General features: G+C 37.6%; 1 protein-coding gene across 3 annotated transcripts in view; it reads left to right on the forward strand.

The window, feature by feature from the left end:
- Nucleotides 1–24,283, forward strand: part of LOC102965832 (ubiquinol-cytochrome-c reductase complex assembly factor 1) — a 102,707-nt gene that overhangs the window by 1,341 nt on the left and 77,083 nt on the right. For 2 of the 3 annotated variants that reach the window (XM_042980534.1, XM_042980532.1), the window contains exons 2-3: nt 13,545–13,643; nt 23,159–23,254. In XM_042980534.1, coding sequence (XP_042836468.1) covers nt 13,545–13,643; nt 23,159–23,254 — 195 coding nt within the window. The remainder of the gene's footprint in view (nt 1–13,544; nt 13,644–23,158; nt 23,255–24,283) is intronic. The other variant, XM_042980533.1, reaches the window with a different exon arrangement.

Below are 24,283 nucleotides of genomic sequence, written 5' to 3' on the forward strand. Positions count from 1 at the left end.
ATTCAGATCTGAGAACTGCAGGAGAAATGGCAAGTAGGATGTCCTAAATTATTACACTTTTAAGATGGATATGTCAGGAAAAAGATGAAAAGTTTATTGGGCTATATACCTGAAATGAACACCTTGATTTATCTTGGAAGTTAGGGCCTGCCTGATATATTAACTATTCTTGCCCCTGAGTGTGTGGACCGTTGGAGGTTTATTTCTTCTTAGGTGGTAGCATCCATAGACACCACCTAACTGCCCTCTGTTTGTCATATTTTTTGCTATTTATTCCTTTCTGCTCATCCTTTTAGATAAAAAGCAAGTTTAGATAAGGAAAAGTCACTTTTACTTTATACTATGAATCTTTAAAAGTTTCTTATTATATGATATAATGTGCTGTGTGACAAAGCAATGGAATCTCCCCTAATACTAGTTGAAAGTGACAGTAAACATGAAAGCAGCAGATATTTATTGATTACCTATTCTGAAGAGGCATTTGGGTTAGGTGCTGAGGAATTCACAAATATCGGGAATCTACCTTTTAGGAGTCTGAAGAGCCTTGGTTGAAAGTGTGGCTCTATTACTTATTATGTGTTACCTGGAGCCAGTCCCCTAACTTCTCTGAGCCTCAGATTTCCTTAACAGTAAGTTTGATAGGATTGATCAGAAAATCAGTTGATACAGGTGACATTTAAGTGCTTTTCTTCTCTTCCTTTTAGTTCAGCACCTGTTTTGAGAGTACTGCATTCTGGGAACTATCCAAGGAACTGAGGATGAAAATCATAGGCCTCTGTCTGAAGTTTATAGTCTAACAGGAGAGACAGAAAAGAGAACTCCTAATACAATACTTGAAATGCTGTGATAGAAGTTTGTACCAGGTGCTTTAGGAGCAGAGTAGAGACATACTAAACCAGCTTGAGGATAAGCATCCATCAGGGAGTGATGCCTGAACTAAATGAGAGCATTAGAGAAGGGGAAAGAGAGCATATGCTACTAATGCCAGATAACCAAGAACTGTATGTGACTCTGTTTGGCTTGACTTGGGCACTTATGGTGAAATGGCAGGATTCAGGGCCTTGTGTCTCATGGTTAGGATTAGAGGTTTATCCTGAGGCACAGGGGACCCTTTGAAATGTTTTAAGCAAGGGAAGATTTATTTTTAAAGTTTTTTTTTTTTTTCAAATAATTTTCATTTTTGGATTTTATTTTTCAAATAATTTTCAAGTTGAAACCAACCCAATCTTCATTTTAAAGCTTCTCTCCTGCCTATAGTATAAACCACTGGGGTACTTCTATAGGCTGAGACCCTGAGTCCTTCAAATAGGTTGAGGAGTTGCATCATGGGTAAACTACAAATGCACACTGAGGAGCTTTGAATAGTGCCATCAGCTTTGAGCTGATAGCAGCTCAGTGTCTAGGCTGGTTTCCTGTGGTTGCCAGTTTGCGCCTGGCCCTGGAGACTGGGTTCTAGGACAAGGTTATGCACTCCCTGACCTTTTGGTACTTGTGCTGGATACAGACAGGTAGTCCTTGATGGCGATGTATACATATTACTTGGTGTCATCTATCATGCTGTAGATGGCATCTATGTCAAAGCTTCTGTTTTTAATGCAAAAGAGTTTGTTTTTAAAGGGTTTTTTTGATATTTACTCTTTTTTCATTTAAATTTTTAAAGTTAAAGAATAATTGATGTACAGTGTTGCACTTATTTAATTATATAATTTGATAACTGTTTAAAAAATTTTTTTTAATGTTTTATTTTATTTTTGAGAGAGAGAGAGAGAGACAGAGTGCAAGCAGGGGAGGGGCAGAGAGAGAGGGAGACACAGAATCCGAAGCAGGCTCCAGGCTCTGAACTGTCAGCACGGAGCCAAATGCAGGGCTCAAACTCAGATCATGACCTGAACCGAAGTCGGACGCTTAACCCCTGATAACTGTTAACATAGGTATACACTTGAAAAGCTATCACCACAATAAAAATAATGAACATATCTGTCAGTCTCCAAAATTTCTTTGTACTCTTTTGCAGTCCTTTTCTCCTCTTCTCTCCTGCACCACCACTGATGAGGGGAACACTTTAGTTTCTTTCTTTCTTTTTTATTAAAAAAAAATTAAAAATATTTATTTTCGAGAGAGAGGCAGAGTGTGAGGGGGGAAGTGCAGAGAGAGAGGGAGACACAGAATCTGAAATGGGCTCTAGGCTCTGAGCTTTCAGCACAGAGCCCAACACAGGGCTCAAACTCATGAACCATGAGATCATGACCTGAGGCAAAGTTGGACACTTAACCAACTGAGCCACCCAGTTGCCCCTAGTTTCTTTTATCATTTTTAAATTGAAATTTACAATTTTCATTTTGAAAGTGTAAAAAAGGTAAAAAAAAAAAAAAACCATATAAACACTTATATCCACTAGGAGATTTTTGCTTTAATATATCCCTGTAGCAGTTGTGGAAGGATCAGTCAGAGTGGGCTGAGGTTCGGGTCCCAAAGTCCAGCCAGAACTACTCATGTAATCCTGGAAGAAGTAGAAGGCCTGTACTAAAAGGAGGCAGGGAAAGTGTGGTTATAGAGGAAGGGATGATTTCAACAAGTATTGAGGAAACAGAGTCTACAGGGTTTGGTGGAAGGTTAGATATTGAGGGTGAGGGAGAGGGGTGTCTAACAGTGAGTCCTAGGTCTGCCTTGGATGACTGAGTTAATATAGCAGTGTCCTTCACTGAGAATATCCAGTTGGAGATGGTGGTGTTTTATTGTTTGTTTGTTTGTTTGTTTTTTAATATATATATTTTTTAACATTTATTTATTTTTTTTGAGACAGAGAGAGACAGAGCATGAACAGGGGAGGGTCAGAGAGAGGGAGACACAGAATCCGAAACAGGCTCCAGGCTCTGAGCTGTCAGCACAGAGCCCGAGCCCGACGCGGGGCTCAAACTCACAGACCGTGAGATCATGACCTGAGCCGAAGTCGGATGCTTAACCGACTGAGCCACCCAGGCGCCCCTGTTGTTTGTTTTTAAGTAGGCTTCACACCCAGCGTGGTGCTTGAAGTAACCACCCTGAGATCAAGACTTGAACTCAGATCAAGAGTTGGAGGCTTAACTGACTGAGCCATCCAGGTGCCCTAAGTGTTTTGTTTTTTTTTTTTGTTTTTTTTTTTGTTTTTTAAGCAGCTGGTGAGTTGGTGTTCAGGAGAGACTAAGCAAGCAGAGATATAGGTTGTAGTTGAAATAAGATGTTGAGTTTTCCTGGGGAGTAATATGGATAGCTAACATTTATAGGGCACTTACCATGTAGTAAGCACTCTTGGATACTATATATATGTGAACTTACTTAATCCTTACACTAGCCCTTTGACAAGGTAGGCACTATTATTTCCCCCATTTTAAGATAAGAAATTTGAACCACAGAGAAGTAATATTCCTGAAACATTCTCATTAGTTTCCCCTTATTTTTTACTCTTTTTTCCCTTCTCCAATAATGGGTTTAAGAAGGAAGAGGAAGCTAAAACATTGCTATTGCTAAGTAGCTCCAGCAGAGGAACTGGATATTTGAGTAATACAGTGGGACTTGTTTATGGTTTATGAGCTGTCCTGGGCATTGGTGGTCATTTTTGCTTTATTTTGACAGTATTAGAAACCGCAGAAAGCCACTCTTGTGCTAGCTATTTATTTATTTATTATTAAAAAAAAATTTTTTTTACTGTTTATTCATTTTTGAGAGACAGAGACGAAGTGTGAGTGGGGGAGAGGCAGAGAGAGAGGGAGACACAATCTGAAGCAGGCTCCAGGCTCTGAGCTGTCAGCACAGGGCCTGATGCGGGGCTTGAACTCACAAACCGTGAGATCATGACCTGAGCCGAAGCAGTCGGTCAACTAACTGAGCCACCCAAGTGCCCCCACTCTTGTGCTTTTTAAAAAAAATTGTAGTAAAATATAGATAATATAAAATGTACCATTTTAATAGTTTTTAACTATACAGTTCAGAATGGTATTAAATGTATTCACATTGTTATGCTGCCATCACACCGTCATTCACAGAACTCTTTTTATCTTGCAAAACTGAAATTCTGCCTATTAAATGATAAATCATTATGCCCCCCTCTACTTAGTCCCAAGCAGCTATCATTCTTTCTGTCTTTATGATTTTGACTACTGTAGGTACTCATATAAGTGGAATCATAGGGTATTTGTCCTTTTGTGACTGGTGTATTTCACTCAGCATAATGTCTTCAAGATTCTTCCATGTTGTAGCATGTGTCAGAGTTTCCTTCCTTTTTAAGGCTGAATAATATTCCATTGTATGTATAAACCACATTTTGTTTACCCATTCTTTTGAGGATAGACACTTGGGTTGCTTCCATCTTTTGGCTATTATGAAATAGTGCTGCCACTATTTATATCTTTTCAAGTCCCTGTTTTTACTTCGTTTGGGTATATATTCAGAAGTAGATCATATGGATCATATGGTAATTCTATATTTAATTTTTTGAGCATTTGCCGTTTTATTTTCCACAGTGGTTGCACCAGTTTACATTCCCACCAGGAAAGCATAAAGGCTCCAGTTTCTGTACATCTTTGTTAATGCTTATTATTTTCTTTCTTTCTTTTTTTTCCTTCATAGTGGCCATCTTAATAGGTGTGAGGTGATATCTCATTGTAGTTTTGATTTGCATTTCTCTAATGATTAATGATGTTGAGCATATTTTATATGCAAGTTGGCCGTTTGTATATCTTTGGACAAATGTCTATTTGAGTCCTTTGCCCATTTTTTAATTGAGTTGTTTGTTGTTGAGCTGTAGGAATTTTTTTTTATATTGTGGAATCAGTGCCTTATCACATCTATGATTTGCAAATACTCTGTCCCATTCCATGGGTTATCTTTTTACTTTGTTGATAGTAGTCTTTGATGCACAAAAGTTTTTAATTTTGTTGAAGTCCAACTTAACTATTTTTTCTTTTGTTGTCTGGGCTTTGGTGTCAGGGCCAAGAAATCATCGCCCAATCTGATGTCATGAAGCTTTTCCCTTATGTTTCCTTCTAGGAGTTTCATAGTTTTAGGTCTTATGTTTAGATCTTTGATCCATTTTGAATTAATTTTTGTATATGGAATAAGGTTTTATTGTATTTTTTATTATTTTCCTTGTGTTTGCTGTGGTGATTACAATTAACATCTTGATTTATAACAATCCAGTTTGAATTAATATCAACTTAATTTCAGTAATATATAAAAACTTTGGGGGTCCTGGGTGGCTCAGTTGGTTAAGTGTCTAACTTCAGCTCAGGTCATGATCTTGTGGTTCAAGCCCCACGTTGGGCTCTGCGCTGACAGCACAGATGGAGCCTGATTGGGATTATCTCTGCCCCTCCCTCCTTCCTCTTGCCTCCATGCTTGTGTGCGCATGCGCGCACACACGTGCACACTCTTTCAAAAATAAATAAATAAACATTAAAAAAAAAAAAAACCTGTGATTCCATTTAGCTCCATTCCTTCCTGGCTCCCTTGTGCCATTAATGTCATTCAAATTATATATTTAAACATTGTGTGCCCATCAGCATAGATTTACAATTTTTGCTTTATGCTGTTGCCTTTTAAGTTAAAAATAAAAATAGAGGAGTGGCTGGGTGGCTCAACTGGTTGAGCTCTGACTTCATCTCAGGTCATGATCTCACTGTTTGTGGGTTTGAGCCCTGTGTGGGGCTCTGTGCTGACAGCTCAGAGCCTGGAGCCTGCTTCGGATTCTGTGTCTCCCTCCCTCTCTGCCCCTCCTCCTCTCACACTCTGCCTCTCTCTCATAAATAAAACATTAAAAAAAATTAAAAAAATAAAAATAATTAAAAACAAAAAATATACTTATGCTGTATTTTTAAAATTTATCCAAGTAGTTGCTTTTATCAGTGTACTTTATTTTTTCATGTGGATTTGAGTTACTGTACTGTCAGAGGTCTCATTTCAGCCTGAAGTTCTCCTTTTAGTGTTTGCTGTAGAGCAGGTCTGCTGTTGGTTTTCTCAGTTTTTGTTTATCTAGATAGTCCTAATTTTTCATCCCATTGCCTTCTGTCTTCCATGGTTTCTGAGGAGAAATCAGCTATTAATGTTATCAAAGATCTCTTGTACATGTTGAATAGCTTCTCTTGCTGCTTTCAAGATTCTGTGTCTTTGTTTTTCAACAGCTTGATTATGATGTCTTTTTTTAACACTGTATTTATTTTATTATAATATATTATTTATTAAAAATTTTTTTTTAAGTTTATTTATTTTGAGAGCAAGAGAGGGAGAGGCAGGGAGGGGCAGAGAGAGAGTGGGAGAGACAGAATCTCAAGCAGGCTCTGTGCTGACAGCAGATGCAGGGCTTGAATTCATGAACTGTGAGATTATGACCTGAGCTGAAACCAAGAGTTGGACGTTTAACCAACTGAGCCACTGATGGGCCCCTGTTTTATCTTATTTTTGAGAGAGAGAGAGAGAGAGAGAGAGATTGAGAGAGAACACTTGTGTGTGTACCACGTGAGCTGGGGAGGGGCAGAGAGAGGGAGACAGAGGATCTGAAGCAGTCTCTGTGCTGATAGCAGAGGGCCTGATGTGGGGCTTCAACTCACGAACCGAACTGTGAGATCATGACCTGAGCTGAAGTTGGATGCTTAACCGACTGAGCCACTGAGGCACCCAAGATATATCTATTTATAGATTTCTCTGCATTTATGCTGTTGGAGTTAGTTGAGTTTCTTGGATTTATAGATTGATGTTTTTCATCAAATTTGGGATATTTTCTGCCAGTATTTCTTCAAATATTTTTTGTTTCCCTTTATTTCCTCTTGTCCTTCTGAGACTCCCCTTATACATAAGTTGGTACATTTGATGGTATCTCGTAGATCTCTGAAGCTCTGTTAAATTTTTTTCATTCTTTTTTCTTTCTGTTCCTTAGTTTGGATAATCTTGGTTGATCTATTTTCATGGTCACTGATTTTCTCTTCTGCTCAAATCTGCGGTTTAACCCCTTTAGGGAAATGTTCATTTTATTTATTGTTCTTTTCAACACAAGAATTTGTTTTTTTTTTTTTAAATAATTTCTCTGTTGATATTCTCTATTTTGTGAGATAGCATTCTTATACTTTGCTATAGTTCTTTAGAATGGTTTCCTTTAGATTTTAAACATATTTAGGGGTGCCTGGGTGGCTCAGTAGGTTAAGTGTCTGACTCCTGATTTTGACTCTGGTCATGATCTCATGGTTCATGGGATTGTGCCCTGCGTCGAGCTGTGCATTGACAGCGTGGAGCCTGCTTGGGATTCTCTGTCCCTCTCCTGCTTGTGCTTCCACTCAAAATAAATAAACTTTAAATAGTTTCACAGTCTTTGTCTAGTTTATCTAACATGTGAGCTTCTTCAGGGACAGTTTCTGTAGATTTTTTTTCCCCTTCTGTGTATGGACCATGCTTTTATGTTTCTTTACATGTTTCATACTTTTTTTTTTTTTGGTTGAAAACTGGACATTTTAAATAATATGTGGCAACTCTGGAAGTCAGGTCTGTCCTTTCCCAGAGTTTGTTATTGTTTTTCTGTTTAGTGATATTTCTGAATTAACCCTGTAAAGTCTATATTCTTTGTTGTATGGTCTCAGCTCAGTTAGCTTAGTGGTCAGGTAACGATTGGAGAGTTCTTAAATACCTGGAACCAGTAAGTCTTCTGTTTTTTGCTGAGGGGCTCTGTGCACATGTTGCGGTACACCATCAACAGTCTTACAATCATTTAACATCTCTGCCTTAAACTTTACTTCCTGCTTGTGCAGAGCCTCAAGGTTAACCAGAGGTCTCAGGTCTTTCCTGTTCTTGTGCACAGCCCTGTGCATATGCATGGCCTTCAGATTCCCAGGAATATGTCATACCTTTTCAAAGCTCATTCTCTTGCTTTTCCTTTTAAGCTTCTTTTGTTAGCCTATTGTTTTCTCCATGTATTATCCATTGCCTCAGGCAGTCATGAAGTTAAACAATTGTTTTCAACGAGTGCTCCTGCAGAAACGTTTTTTTGTTTTTTCATGTTGAATGAGCTTTACATTGGATGGAGTCTTCTAAAGAGCTACTAAACAGATCAAATAATGCCATTTCTTTGCAAGTAAGGCTTTAAGGAGCATCAACCCCATTCTGAAGTCAACTTTTTTCCAGAGACGACTAGTTCTTTTTAGTGACTAGTACTATTTAGAAACCAAGTCTGGATGCTGGATGTGGTCATTGCTTCCAGGACCTATCAGGACAGGAATAGGAAACACATGTATGTGTATATATTTACATAAACACACATCTATTTCTGTATTTGTCTATACATATTAATAACCCATACCAATAACTCTAAATTCATACTAGTACCTTGGGGTTTATTGTACCTTTCTGCCTTTCTATAATAGAAATTTTAATGTACATAATAATTAATACATATATTTACTGATATGCCCAATCTTAATATATTTAATGATTTGCTCAAATCTTTCCCGGATGTAATCAATCTTTTTTTTTTTTTTATATACACATTTTTTTTATGTTTATTTTTGAGAGAGACAGAGATGGAATGCGAGTGGGTTGGGGCAGAGAGAGAGGGAGGCACAGAATCCAAAGCAGGCTCCAGGTTCTGAGCTGTCAGCACAGAGCCCGGCGCGGGGCTGGAACTCACGTGAGATCATGACCTGAGCCGAAGTCGGACGCTCAACTGACTGAGCCACCCAGGCACCCCGTAATCAATCTTTTAAAGCTCAGATTGGAACCCCCAACAAAGTGGGAGGAGGCAGAGGATTCAGTAATGATGGAAGGAATTGTTGAACATTCTCTGCTCCTCTGGTATGTCTAAGTATCCTTTTGTAGCATGCCACTTCATAACTTGCAGGATAGTTTGCTACAATAGTGTTTATCCTCTGGATTATGGAATTAAATTAGTATCCATGGCATTCAGACTACAGGAACCAGTGAACATTTACAGAGTAGATTTGGTGACTATGGTTGATCTTCATTATTCAAGATTCTGTATTTTTGAATTCATTATACTTGCCAAGATTTATTTGTAATTCCCAAATCAATATTCATGGCACTTTCAATGGTCATTTACGGGTATGTGCAGAGGAGTGAAAAATTTGAGCTGCAACATGCAAGTCCTTGCTGAGATCGATATGCTGACTTATTTCAGCTCTTATACTGTAAATAAGTATTGTTTCACAGTCTATTTAATGCTAAAGTTTCTGTATTTTTGTGCCTTGTTGGTGATTTCCCTGTTTAATATGGCCCCTAAATGTAGTTATCTAGTGTTACTAAGTGCAAGAAGGCTGTGATATTCCTTATAGAGAAAACTTATGTGTTAGATAAGTTTCGTTCAGGAGTGAGTTACAGTGCTATTGTCCATGAGTTCAATGTTAATGAGTTAATTGTATATTTATAAATAATAAGATGTCTTTAAAGAGAAACACACAAGGTTATGTATTGATTGGTTTATGAAAATGTTGTGACCAGAGGCTTGCAGGAACCTAACCCTGTATTTTCTCTAGGAGCAATGGTTCAGTATTTGCTAACTCAGTGTTTATAGTCACTTTATAAAGCAAAACTACGGAGAATAGGAGAATGGACTACCTGTAAAGCCTTTTCCAATTCATGAGTAAGCCAAGGAAAATACTATGTACAGTATCTTAAAAAACACATGCAGCAATAGGCTGGTCAATGGACTGATTAAAGCTGTAGTTGAAAAACTGGTCTGTCAGAATATTTTGAAATACAAATGTAAAATCACCTGCAGTTAACAATATGTACAGAAAGTAAAAACATGAAACCTGTCTTTAAGATTTTGGTTTTGAAGTGTTGGTGAGGTAAAAAGACAATAAAACCTCTTCCCACTTAATAATGGTGTGTATATTAGCCTAAGTTAAGGCAGTAATTCTAACCATTGGAAATGGCTGTAAATGTTTTCCTGAACTTGGAAGTTGAGGTTTGCTAATTGTTATAGGCCTGATATGTTAGTACCTGTAAGAGGGAGCTAAGTACTTCCACAGATTTTTAAAAATTTCTTTTCTTTTCTTTTCTTTTCTTTTCTTTTCTTTTCTTTTCTCTTTTCTTTTCTTTTTTGTTTTCTTTTTTTTTCTTTTCTTTCTTTCCTTTTCTTTTCTTCCTTCCTTTCTTTCTTTCTTTCTTATTTAGAAATTTTTAAAATTTATTTTTTTTTTTTTAAATTTATTTTTTTTTTTTTTTTTTAACGTTTATTTATTTTTGAGACAGAGAGAGACAGAGCATGAACAGGGGAGGGTCAGAGAGAGGGAGACACAGAATCCGAAACAGGCTCCAGGCTCTGAACTGTCAGCACAGAGCCCGACGCGGGGCTCGAACTCACGGACCGCGAGATCATGACCCGAGCCAAAGTCGGCCGCCCAACCGACTGAGCCACCCAGGCGCCCCTAAAATTTATTTTTGAGAGGGAGGTTGAAAGAGAGAGAGAGAGCAAGCAAGCAGGGGAGGGGCAGAGAGAGAGGGAGACAGAATCTGAAGCAGGCTCCGGGCTTTAAGCTGTTAGCACAGAGCCCGACACAGGACCGAACCCACAAACTACGAGATCATGACCTGAGTGAGCCTAAGTCAGACGCTTAACTGACTGAGCCACCCAGCCCCCCCCCACAGATTTATATTTATAAATGAAGTACTTGGAGAAGTGGGAAGGAATATGGACCAAGTAGAGTCAGTAGAACCAGTACCTGGAGTCTGGGGAGACCTTTTTTTTTTTTTTCTTTTTTTTTTAAAGATTATTGATTTATTTTGAGAGAGAGAGAGAGAGAGTGCAAGGTGGGAAGGGGCAGAGAGAGAGGGAGAAAGAGAATCCCAAGCAGACTCCGCACTGTCAGAGCAGAGCCCAATGCAGGGCTTGAATTCACAAACTGAGATCATGACCTGAGCTGAAACCAAGAGTTGGTCGCTTAACGTTCTGAGCCACCCACGTGCCCCTGAGGAGACTTTTTGAAGCTAATTAACTCATGGGTTGGGTAGGAGGGAAGAAGAGAGTCCCAGAGGAACTGACTAGAAGGGAATTAGCTTGTGTGGAGAGGAGTAGTAATTCCCAAACCAGAGAATCTGAGTCAGGTTTTGGAACTGCTGAATGGAGAATACAAGGCAGGGTATGTAAATATAAAGATGAGTCTAGAGGGGTCTAGTTGGTAAAGATCAGGTGTTGACGTTTGATTAAAGAGGCACTTGGAGGCACTGCAAGCTTTTGAGAAAGGGAATTCCAGGTTAAAAACAATATTTTAAGAAAATAGTTCTTGCTTCTATGACAGTTTGCTGGTGAAAGAGAAGCTTATTTACATAATTCAGTAACAGTTGTTAATAACAGTAATGATGCTTTTGTGTATATTTTAGTATTCTCAAGGTGCTTTTACATATGATCCTTGGAACACTCCTGTGAGGTAGCTTTTATTATTCCCACTTTACATAAGGGAAATGGAGGTCCAGAATGTTGAGTAGCTAGTTCAGGGTCACACAGCTATTCAATAAGAATCTTGGGATTCAAATACCCTTTCTGCTATATACACTTTCTGCTCAGTTTCAATTAAGGGTTTGAACAAGAGTTGTTGTTGTAGGATTGGAGAAGGAAAGAACAGAGCTGATTGCTTCTTTCTTCTAATAAGAACTGATTTAATGTATTGGCATAAAACCAAGTAGAACCAAAATTACAGAGAAAAACTTTGTTGACGTGGGGAAAAATATGATGAAATTCTTCAGAAGATCTTCCAAAAGTTTGCATTGTTCCCACTTGTAATTTCCTCTTACTTCCCCCTCCTCCCTTGGCTTGAATCTGCAGAAGTTTCATCTTATCCCATATTTACATTTTTAGGAAAGGAACATCTAACATTGAATGATTCTGGCAAATGATTCAGCATTAGTAAACAAAAAGCCAGTAATGGTCTCTTATTTGAACATTATCCCAACAGATCGAACCTCAGCTGAAATAAAATATTTTGAAACTTTACTTTTCATTTGAAACATAAGGTGTTGTGAGTAGCCTATGAAAAACATTTACACAATTTTAAAACTGTGAGACACTTTAGAAGGCCTCTCTACGTTTAAAATTCCTGCACCTTTCTCCATGTACTTTATCCCTACACTTGTTGCCTACTCATGAGGAAATGGAGATTCAGATTCAACTTAATATTTATTGAGTTGGACATGTTACAAGGTACATTTGTTGATTTTTCTTAAGTCCTGAGAAGTAGGGATTTTTTCCTTTATTTTATAGAAGAGACAACAACGGCTTGTAGCTTTCAGTGGAGCCAAGAGTCAAATCAGTGTTTTCTGATTCCAAGTACGTGGCTCTTGCCACAATACTATACTGTGTACTGTGTTTAGTTGTTTCAAGACTAGTTCATAGAGTGTTAGAAGATACTTTGGAGATATTCCTTTTACCCTTTCATCCCGTAAATGAGCATGGATCCTGAAGTTGGGCTGTCTGGGTTCAGATCTTAACCCTGCCATTGTATTAACTATGTGGCCTTGGGAAATTCCTTATCCTATGTATACCTCAGTTTCTTTATCCATATAAGTGGGATAATGGCAATATTCCTAGGTCATTCGGTGATGATTGTGAGTTTTAAGTGAGTTTATATATGTAAAGTACCTAGGAAAGTACCTGTCACAGAACAAATGCTCATAAGTATTACTAATAATTGCTATAAGGAACCTGTGCATTGTAGAAGTTAAATTACTTGTAAAGATCATATTAGAATAGCTGAGTTAAAACTGGAATCCAGATCTTTGACTCCTAGTATTGTAGTTTATGTTTGGCAAAGTGTTTTTAAATAATTTTATATTCAGCCCTCATTGTGGCCCTATAAGTTTTATATAGGTCAGATGAAAGAGACCCTTGGATCCCTCAGAGTTGGTTCCTAGAATAGACATCTCCAGTCCTGTGTACACTAATGCCATTTATACAGTGTAATGTATTTCAGGTTCATAAAATAGAGTAGGCTTCTCATGTAGCAAGATAGCTCTTCCTTTCCCCAGCCCAGCCTTTCACTTTGGCCCAAAGACCCTTTTGAGGTTGGTTAATACCCTAGGGGGAAACTGAACTTCAGTCATTAACTCTAACAGCCATTTAATCTCTCTCTTTTGTTTTGGAAATCAAATTGGCTTAGTGTTTTCCTACCCTAAAAATGTCAGCCCTAGTTTCTTCATCCTTTTGGGGATGACACTGCTTACTATAAAGGGATTCTATGAAGATCAGATAAATCAGTGTTTATGAAAAGGCATTGCAGACTCTCAATTTAAATGATAATCTAATTGTAAAATGCCTGAAGTCTACTTATTTTGTTACTCTCCTGAGAGGGAGCCCATGTCCCCCTGCTTGAGTCAGCCTTTACTAGAGTTGTTTTAGTCCATGAATCAGGAATAGGTAGGGGTACATTTTATCCTTGGAGAGATGAGCAGGAGGAAGCTTGTTCCTGGCCCTGGTTTGGAAGTTCTCTTTTCATGTACCCTGTTCTGGCAGAATTTCTAAACTTCTACTCATGGAGTTGGATATAGATTCTTGACAGCCTTTTTTCTTTCTCTAGAGAAACCGGATTTCCCAGTGGGTTCCAGTATGCAGCCTATTGGTACCTGTGTCCTCTACACAGGCACAGTGGGGCAGGGCTCTGTCTGGTACTTTCCAGGTAAGGTTTGTTGTTCCTTTGCTTGGTATGAAAACCTTAGTGTTTATTTTCAAATGTCATATATTTATAGATTAGCCAAACAAATTGTGTGATGGAAAAACCTCATGAGACCACTTCTGGGTCTCTGTGGTGCCAGCTCAGGACTGATTCCTACAGTATGGTGTCTAGGGCGTTGCTTCTAAATACCCCAGCAGTGGAACTTAGCCTAGGATACCATGCTACAGTCTGATGATTTTTACTGTTGGGAATGTTTCCAGATATTCATCTCAGAGTTAACTGCAGGTTTCTTTTTGTAACCACATTGTGCCACTTTTATTTGGGGTAAGAAATGTTTCTTCCTTTCTTTTTTTTTTCTTTTTATGAACACAGAATCCAAGGAACAATTATTTGAGGCCTTTGTTTATCATTGACCACATGATTCATTACTTTGGACCCTCTTTGAGAGTTTTTTCTCCTGATTTTTGTTAATTATACAAATAATTTAGTAATAAAGGAAATAAAAGTCACCCATGACCTCAAACGTGAAAACATCTGCTGGTTTTTTTCCAGTCCTTATGTAGGACTCCAGTGTGTGCATACTAATTTTTTCCGTAGATACCTTAACAAATATCCACAGAATTTTATTTTCTGGTGCCTTTTCACTTATTGGAGCAGACATTATTCATGTTAGATAGATTGCATAATTATATTTTTTGATGGCTACATGTTATTCTATTTACTTAGACTTTGTTTGATACTAAAATTATTTGCAAAAAAATTTTTTTTTGTCGTAGGCTTTAGTGTAGTTACTATTTCTTGATAGTTTAAAAAATTTTTACTTTATTAAAGATGAATTCCTAGGAGGGTATACCCTGGGTCAATGAGTATGGGCAGTTTCTCTCTCCAAAAGGTGGTTTTAGTTTATATTGCCATCAGCAATGTATATATAACTAGTTTTTCATTAACTTCCTCTAAATTCGGTGTTTAAAAAAAATTTTAACAGGGTAGAAAATGTTATCTTGTTTTGCTTTGTATTTCTTTATCTGTCAAGGTTAAACATTTTTCTGTTTACCAGTTGTATTCCAGTTTGTAAAATCATATATGCTTATATCTTTTCTACATTTATCTATGGGAATTTATTCATATAAACTCTTACCAACTTATATGAATTCCTTCTGTAGCCATTAACTTCTTTTTCATATGTGATGTGATTAAAATTATTTTTGATATATTATATAATTTATTCATATAAATATATTACAACTATTTAAAATATAGTGTAATTCCCCCTAATTAGTGTGTAAACCTTGCCCTTCTGAGGACATGTATTGTTTGTGCCTGTATTTCCTGAGCTCACTAACCCTGGCACGGAGTAGGCATTGAATGTATGTTGAATGAATGAAGAATATGCCTATACAGAAGAGGCATCTACTTTGTGTAGGCATGCAGGTATTTCTTTTCAGAGTGGGCAACATTCTGTTACTTTTTGTGCATGGAAAATTTTAATAGAATTATCATAGAGTTCTAAGTCATTTGTTTTTGTGTGTATATAGTTGGTGGAGGCGGAACTCATTGTGTCAATCTCTGACTTGTGCCTCATTCTTTGAATCAATAAACATTTATTGACTACCTAATATGTATCAGGTACTATATTAGGTTCTGAGACATCATTATAGCAAAACATCCATGTAAATAACTTAGAGTGGTTTATCTCATGCTGACAGGATGTAATTTTAGCTAGGGTAAATAAACTAGACATGTGCTTTATTGGCACATCTTCCCACTTCGAGGACCCCTGGTTGGAAAACTCTGATTTTCCTCAGGTACATGTCTGACTAGGAGGTGTATTTAGTTCAGAATTAAGAAGAGCTTTATGTTAATTAGAATTGTGGTGTCATGGAATGGGTGGGCTAAATTTTTACATAGTAAATTTCCTGTTACTGGAAATATTCAGGCAATAGTTCAAAGAGTGTATACTAAGGGCATGACATAAAAGAAACCTTCATTTGTTGAGTAATAGTATCACATGATCTCTAAGATAATGTCCTATGCTATAATCCTGTTAACCATTTTCAAAAAGCGAGGGACGTTGTATTCTCATCTCTCTTTTTTTTTTAAGTATTTATTTATTTATTTATTTATTTATTTATTTATTTAGAGAGGGAGGGAGGGACAGAGAGAGAGAGAATCTTAAGCAGGCTCTCCCCGCTGGAGTCAGTGTGGAGTCCAATGCAGGTCTTGACCCCACAAACCGTGAGATTATGACCTGAGCTGAAATCAAGAGTCCCAACACTTAACCAGCTGAGCCACCAGGCACCCCATCATGTCTGTCTTTCCTACATAAACTTAACATTGTGTCATATTTTGGGGCGCCTGATTGGCTTGGTTGATTAAGCGTCTGACTTTGGCTCAGGTCGTGATCTTGGAGTTCATGAGTTTGGGTCCCAAATTGGGCTTGCTGCTGTCAGCACAGAGCCCACTTTGGATCCTTTCTCCCCCTGCCTCTCTCTCTGCTCCTCCCTTGCTGTTTCTCTCTCTCTCTCTCTCTCTCTCTCTCTCTCTCTCTCTCAAAATAAATAAATAAACTTACAAAAACATTTTAAATTTCTGTCATATTTTGGTGAGTGTACTTAAAATTTTTTTTATTTTGAAATAATTTACACCTACAGAAAAGTTGTAAAAACAGTAGGGTTCCCAAATACCCTTTGTCTAGCTTTCTCTAATGTTAAGTGTCTTATATAATTATAGTGTAGTTATTGAAACCAGGAAATTAACATTGATATAATGCTATTAACTAATCTATGCAACTCAGTCCAATTTTACCAGTCTTTTCTACTAATGTCCTTTTTTTGTTTCTTCAATTGGGTTTCTTATAATTAGGTCACACATTTTTGGCAAAAGTGATATTCCCTTCTTAGTGTATAATATCCGGGGATATATAATGCCAGTGTGTCTTATTACTGGTGACATTGACTTTAATCACTTGATTATTAAATTGGTGCCTGTCAGGTTTCCCTACTATGAAGTTACTATTTTCCCTTTTGTAATTAGTAAGTACCATGTGAGCAGATACTTAGAGACTATGCAGATATCTTGTTTCTCATCATACTTTTGCTCACTACTTTTAGGCATCCATCAATAGTTCTTTTTTTGTTGTTGTTAAGGTACATAACATTAATTAATTATTTTGAAAGTTGTAGTTTAAAAAAACCCACATAACATTAAATTTACTATGTTAACCATTTGAAGTATATAGTTTAGTAGTGTGAAGTATATTCACATTGTCATACAATAGATCTCTTGAATTTTTTCATCTTGCTGAACTGAAATTCTATACCTGTTACACACTAATTCTACCCCACCCTACCCTTGGCAACCACATTCTACTTTCTGTTTCTATGATTTTGACTATTTTAGATATTACATATGGGTGGAATCATATATTATTTGTCCTTTTGTGACTTATGTTGCTTAGCATAATGTCCTTAAGATTCATCCATGTTGTAGTATGTGACAGGATTTCCTTCCTTTTTAAGGCTACATAATATTTCATTATATGTATATACCACATTTGCTTTGTCCATTTTGATGGATATTTGGGTTGCTTCCACATCTGGGCTATTGTGCATAATGCTGTATTAATATAGTGTGCAAATATCTCTTCAAGAGCCTGCTTTGAATTCTTTTGGATATATACCCAGAAGTGAGATTGCTGCATCATGTGGTAATTCTGTTGATGGATCTTGACTGCAGTAATCATTACTCTGGTGTTTGTATAATGATCATTTTCTATTTCCATCATTACTACTATATTTATTGCTTGGAATTGTACTGTAAGGAAGAGGTGTCACTTCTCCATTTATTTATTCAACTATTTATATGAGTATGAGCTCATAGATATTTATTTCCTTCTGTGAGTTATAATTTATTATGCCTATTATTTATTTTGTTGATCAGATTGTCCCAGGTTTGGCTGTTAGGAACTCCTTCAAGTTCCTTTTCTACATGCTTTCATTATATTTTTGAACGTTCTTTATTTCCTAGCACCACAAGATGTTTCAGGTTTATCTTGTATTTTCTTTGCTTTAGTCCTAGATTCAACAGTTTCTCCTAAGGAGCCCTGATTCCTTTAATTGGAGAATGATATTTGGAATGTTTAGAAATCCACATCTTTGTGCTAGGTGTGCATGAGCATATGTTATTGACCCCTATTTAGGTTTTTGAAAGCAGCTTGATGTAGGGGAAAAAAGATAGCTCTGAATATATGTTTAATCCCTTAATGAACTTTACTTCTTTGGGCTTAAGTGTCCTCATTTCCAAAATAGGAAAAAATACTACCAACCTTGCAAAATTGTTGTGAGATGATGCAAGTAAAACATCAAGCATATACGTCCTGGGCATATAGGAGATCTTCAATAAATTGTAACTGCTGTTTTGTTGCTATTTGTATGTTCATTGCTACTTGGGTAAATTTCATCCTTACTGTATATACTGAAACAAACAAACAAAAATATTGTCCTAAAACTACCTTAAGCAAGTTGCAAACTCTCCCTAGTTCTTAGTTTCCTCATCTGTGAAACGAAAAGTTTGGACTTAGATCTCAGATTTCTTCCAGCTCAAGTGTTGTTATTCTGAGTTACTCCTTAGTTCTTCAGTTGCTTTTTCTCCAAGCTAAACATTTTAGCCTTTCATTTTAATTCCTTTTAACCTTTCCACTAGGACCTTTTATTCATCTCTTTGATCACTCCTGTGGTTATTTTCTGGACCTTCTCCAGATTGTCCTTCTGTTTAAAAAAAAAAGAAAAAAGAAAAAAAAGTCTACCTAAGTTTTATTGAGTGCCGACTCTATGCCCAGAATGATATTGAGCAATGGGACAGAAAATAAAAGAGGTGTAAGGTAGACTGTGCCTTGGTAGAGCTTTTTAAAAGAACAGATACATACACCCACAATATTCAATAATTGCTTGAGTCCTTCCCTCCTTTCCTTCCTTTTTTCTTTTTTCCCCTTCCTCTTCCCTTCCCTTCCCCCTTCCTCTTCCTTTCCTCCTTTCCCCTTCCCTTCCCCCTTTCCTACCCTTCCCGTCCGCCTTTCCTACCCTTCCCTTTCCCCTTCTCTCCCCTTGCCCCTTCCTTTCCCCCTTTCCTTCTCTTACCTTTCCCCTTCTCTCCCCTTTCCCTTTCCCTTCTTTCTTTCCTTTCTCCTTCTCTCCCCTTCCCCTCCCTCCTCTACCCTATCCCCTTCCTCCTTCCCTTCTCTTCCTCTTTCCCTTCTTTTCCCCCTTCCCTTCCCTTCTCCTTGCCCTCCTTCTCCTCCTCCCCTTCCCCTTCCGCCTCCCCCCTCCCTTCCTCTTTCAGATCAGGGAGGTCTCTACTTTTAGAATTTTTTGAAAACAAAAAATAAAAGTGAAATCTTATATTCATTTTAATGAGGGGCTGTCTGCAAAAGAGTATCATTGGAGTTGTCTGGAGCAGGTCTTTGCATTTATGTTATGCATTGTAGTTTGCTTATCTTTTTCACATTGTTTTATTTGGTTCTCAAAACAAATTTATGATAGGCAGAGCTGGGGCTTCTGACTCAGTGTTTTCTCTTCTACCATACTGTGCTTTCTCAACTTTGTATTCTCACTCACCTTCTCTATCCTGCCCACTTCTTTTTTTTTCTTAATTACTTTTTAATGTTTGTTTATTTTAGACAGAGAGAGAGAGAGAGAGAGAGCGAGCATGAGTGGGGGAGGGGCAGAGAGAGAGGGAGACACAAAATCTGAAGCAGGCTCCAGGCTCTGAGCTGTCAGCACAGAGCCCGATGCGGGGCTCAAACCCACAAACCATGAGATCATGACCTGAGTCGAAGTCGGACACCCAACCTACTGAGCCACCCAGGTGCCCCCATATCCTGCCCACTTCTTAAGGCTTCTTTGTGAAGTCTTTTTGGATGACTCTAGGTAATTCTTTTCTCCCTCCAAATTTCTGTTGTTTACACTGTTCATTATATACCTTTAAGCATTTTTGTACATTTTATTGAAGTATAATAAAAATACAGAAAAAGGCATAAATCATAAGTGTACAGCTGAATTAATCATTACAAAGTGAGCTAACCAGCACCCAGATCAAGAAATAGAACCCAAGAAGCTCCTTGATCCCCCCAGTTACCACCCATAACCAAGTTTAACCAGTCTTCACTTTGAATATCATAAAATAATTTTATCTTTTAAACATATGGTATATACTCTCTTGTGTTTGTCTGCTTTCATTCAACTTTGTTTTAGAAATTCATCAATATTGTTCTGTGTAGTTATAATTTATTTATTCTTATTATTGTGTAGTATACTATTATATAAATATACCATGATTCATTTATCCATTTATCCATTGATGGGTACTTGGATTATTTCCAGTTTGGGCTATTATTATTATTATTTTTTTTTTTTAATTTTTTTTTTCAACGTTTATTTATTTTTGGGACAGAGAGAGACAGAGCATGAACGGGGGAGGGGCAGAGAGAGAGGGAGACACAGAATCCGAAACAGGCTCCAGGCTCCGAGCCATCAGCCCAGAGCCTGACGCGGGGCTCGAACTCACGGACCGTGAGATCGTGACCTGGCTGAAGTCGGACGCTTAACCGACTGCGCCACCCAGGCGCCCAAGTTTGGGCTATTGTTAATAGTGCTGCTATGAACATTCTTGTATATGTTTTTTTTTGTAAACACATTTCTGTTGGGCTGTATACTTAGAAGTTGAATTGCTGAGTTTTATAGAATGTGTATACATTCAGCTTCTTTGGATACAGCCAAATAATTTTTCAGAGTGATTGTACCATTTTACACTTCCACCAGAAGTGTGTGAGAGTTCTGGTTGCTCTGCAGCTTTGCTAACGTGTGTGTGTGTGTGTGTGTGTGTGTGTGTGTGTGTTTGTGTGTTTGTGTATGATCTTTAACCATTTTAAAATATGATACTTGGTTCTGTTTCTTGTGTAGTGAGTCTTCTTTCTTTTCTCCACAAGACTATGAATTCTTCGAGGATAGGGATTGTCTGTATTCTAAAACTGGACATAAAGACTGGCATATTGTGTGCATTTAATAAAGGTTGGGTGAGTGCAGCATGTATGCATGGCATGTATGTAGATAAGGACAAGAAGGAAATAAGAAATAACCATGTAAGTGGTTGAGTTTGTTCATTCAACACATGCTTGAGTGTTTCCCTTATCTAACATGCTATACTTGATTCTGGTAATATACCTAGTTTCTACCAAAACCGTTTTTAGATAAAATGGTCAGAGAAGGCCTCTTTGAAAAAGTGACATTTGAATATTTCAGAGTAGTTTTTTTTTTTTTTTTTTTTTTTTTACAAAAGTTATTTATTGGTATCTTTTCAATTTAAGTAAAGGAAAAAATTGATGTCTTTAAAGGTCAAGGGAGTCTTTTTTGAGGGGCAAGTAAGTAAATGTGTGTATTTATATATATGTGTAGGTATGGGGAAACTAGGTAGTGTCCTTGCTGTTAGGTACCTGGGTACTTCAGTAGTTCAAATAGTGTTAAATGTTAGCTCATGAATAATGGTCAGACAGAAATACAGCAGTTGAGACAGTCACATAGGGAATCCATTGGTTACTCCTGGAGCTATATAATCTATATATAGGATCATGTAATCTAGTAGAAGAGAACTTGCTAGTTGCAATTGTTGTCAATTGTGTTCTTTGAACCTGTTTTAAGTGCTTTGTGTTCTAGGTGGACCATTACGTTGATGTATGTGATGTAATGGGAGGTAGTCTGTATTTAGTCTGTTTTACAAAGCCTACTTAGTACCTATGAGTTAAAGCATAAGTATTCCTGGGACTGACCAGAAGAATCCTAACTAGTTTTTTAATATCTTTATTTGGAAAGAAAAGTAAATGGTAATTCTTGATTAGAAATTCCATCTTTCCCTCATTAGGATTAAAGAAAAAAATCATTTTCATTTCATGTGTCTCCTCTCTTCTTGGAATAAACCAGAATTAAAGGGGTGACCCTCCTTCTGCTTCCTCTCACCCCTTCTTTGGTAAAGGTAATATAATAGTATTGAGATTTTGGAAATTATATTCCTAAATTCATCCATAATTCTAATTTAACAACATAACTCTTTCATTTCTGTATGTTTCTTTCTAGAGATGCCCATATACGTTCTTGTTTTTACCTATAATTTTATACATATAAGTGTTTCCATGTTGTCAGAAATAATGAGCTTTAATGTAAACTATGGACTTTGGGTGATAATGATGTGTCAGGGTAGGTTCATCTGTTGTAACAAATGCACCACTGCTGGGAGATGGTGATAGTGGCAGATAAGTGTATAGAGAAGGGGTTTATGGGAGCTCTCTGTATTTCCTCCTCAATTTTGCTGTGAAGCTAAAGCTGTTTGAAAAAATAAAGTCTATTAAAAAATCTCAGGGACTACCTGATTTTTCCATTGAATAATTTTACTGTAATTTAATTAACCATCTTATTGGAAATCTTATTGGACTTTTTTCCCCCCGAGTTTTCACTCTTGTGAAAAATGCTACAGTGAGGCTCTCTTACTTGAAAATTTTTTCCCTTAGGAATTTATTTTCAAAGCTATGTTTATTAGTCTTGATTTTTTTTTTAAATTTTTTTAAATGTTTATTTTATTTATTTTTGAGAGACAGAGAGAGACAGCATGAGCAGGAGAGGGCAGAGAGAGAGAGAGGGAGACCCAGAATACGAAGCAGGCTCCAGGCTCTGAGCTGTCAGCACAGAGCCTGACGCGGGGCTTGAACTCACAAGCCGTGCGATTGTGACCTGAGCCGAAGTCGGCCACTCAACCGACTGAGCCACCCAGACGCCCCTATTAGTCTTGATTTTAATACCAACCTAATAGTGTTATGGTGAGAATTAAATAAGGTAATACATGTAAGGCGCTTAGCATAGTACCTGGCACATGATAGTTGAAAATAATGGTTATTTTATTGCCAAAGTGCATTCAAATGCAATGTGAACATAAAAGGGAGGCAATTCTGATCTGAACAACAGTAATGTTGGTGATGATGGTGATGATGGAAGTTTCCACTATTTATTATTTTGTGAAAGGTACTTTACATGTGTTATCTTCTTTAATCCTCCCTACAACTGAGGTTCAGTAAGTTGCTCATGGCCACCTAGCTTGTAAGTGGCAGAAGCAGGTTTTAAACTTAAAATGGACTGTTAAGAGTCTTTTTCCCCCCATATTCCACACTGCTACTAATGTTTAGATAGGTATTTATTGCAATTCTGGTTCCTAGAATTGACTCAGATTTATTTAGTTCCAGGTTTCCAGGACAGAATCCTTTTATTTATTCATGTATCTAGGAGATATTTATTGAATATCTACCATGTATCAGATACCATTTTAGTGCCCATCTTGGATTCGTTTGGTGATCACATGACCAGGAGCTAGGTTAAACAAGGTTGGAAAGATTCTATGGTCTTTACTTTGAAGTAGCTCTACTCAGATTAACTAAGTGAATACTCTCTGTTGCTTACATCTGTTTTTTTTTTAATCCCTAGTGGCCTCAGATAAGCCAGTCCCTAGCGTGTGGTGGATCAGAACAGATTCCTGGGATAGATGTACAGTGGAATAGGAAGTATCATACCACAAATAAGGTGAGAATTATTAGTGCTTTCTACATTTATAGATTGTTTTCACACAGGTGTTCTTGTCTGAATCTCAGTAAAATTGTTAGCTGGATGAGGAAAGGAATTTTATTGAATGCAGAAAGTGAGGCTCAAGGAAGTGAACTGACTTGCCAAGGTCACAAGGATAAGTGACAGACCAACTGAATATTTGATTGAACCTAAGACTTCTTTTAACGTTTATTTATTTTTGAGACAGAGAGAGACAGAGCATTCATGAACGGGGGAGGGGCAGAGAGAGAGGGAGACACAGAATCGGAAGCAGGCTCCAGGCTCTGAGCCATCAGCCCAGAGCCCGACGCGGGGCTCGAACTCACGGACCGCAAGATCGTGACCTGAGTTGAAGTCGGACGCTTAACCGACTGAGCCACCCAGGCGCCCCTGAACCTAAGACTTCTGATCCAGTGTCCTGTATTTCTTCCACTGTAGTGTCTTGCTTGGAAAACACTATTATTTTTTTAATTTTTAAAAAATGTTTACTTATTTTTGAGAGAGAGAGAGAGTGTGTGGGAGAGGCGCAAAGAGAGAGGGAGACACAGAATACAAAGCAGGCTCCAGGCTCTGAGCTGTCAGCCCAGAGCCCACGGTGGGGCTTAAACTCAAAAAACCATGAGATCATGACCTGAGCCAAAGTCAGATGCTTAACCGACTGAGCCTCTCAGGTGCCCCTGGAAAACACTTTAGAGAAGAAAGTTGTTGTGGATTTTTTATGCTAAAAATAAAATAATCTTTAACTTTTGCGGAATTTCTTTCTTATTTTTTTTTTTTTAGAATTTTAATTTATTTATTTTTAGAGAGAGCAAATGTTCACAAGCAGAGAAGAAGGTAGAGGGGGAGGGAGGGAGAGAGAAAGAGAGAGAGAGAAAGAAAGAAGGAAAAAGAAAGAAAGAAAGAAAGAAAGAAAGAAAGAAAGAAGAAAGAAAGAAAATCTCAAGCAGACTTCATGTTCAGTGTGGAGCCCGACATGGGGCTCAATCCCGTGACCCTGGGATTATGACC

This window comes from Panthera tigris, chromosome A3 (assembly GCF_018350195.1).
Source record: "Panthera tigris isolate Pti1 chromosome A3, P.tigris_Pti1_mat1.1, whole genome shotgun sequence".
NCBI lineage: Eukaryota > Metazoa > Chordata > Mammalia > Carnivora > Felidae > Panthera > Panthera tigris.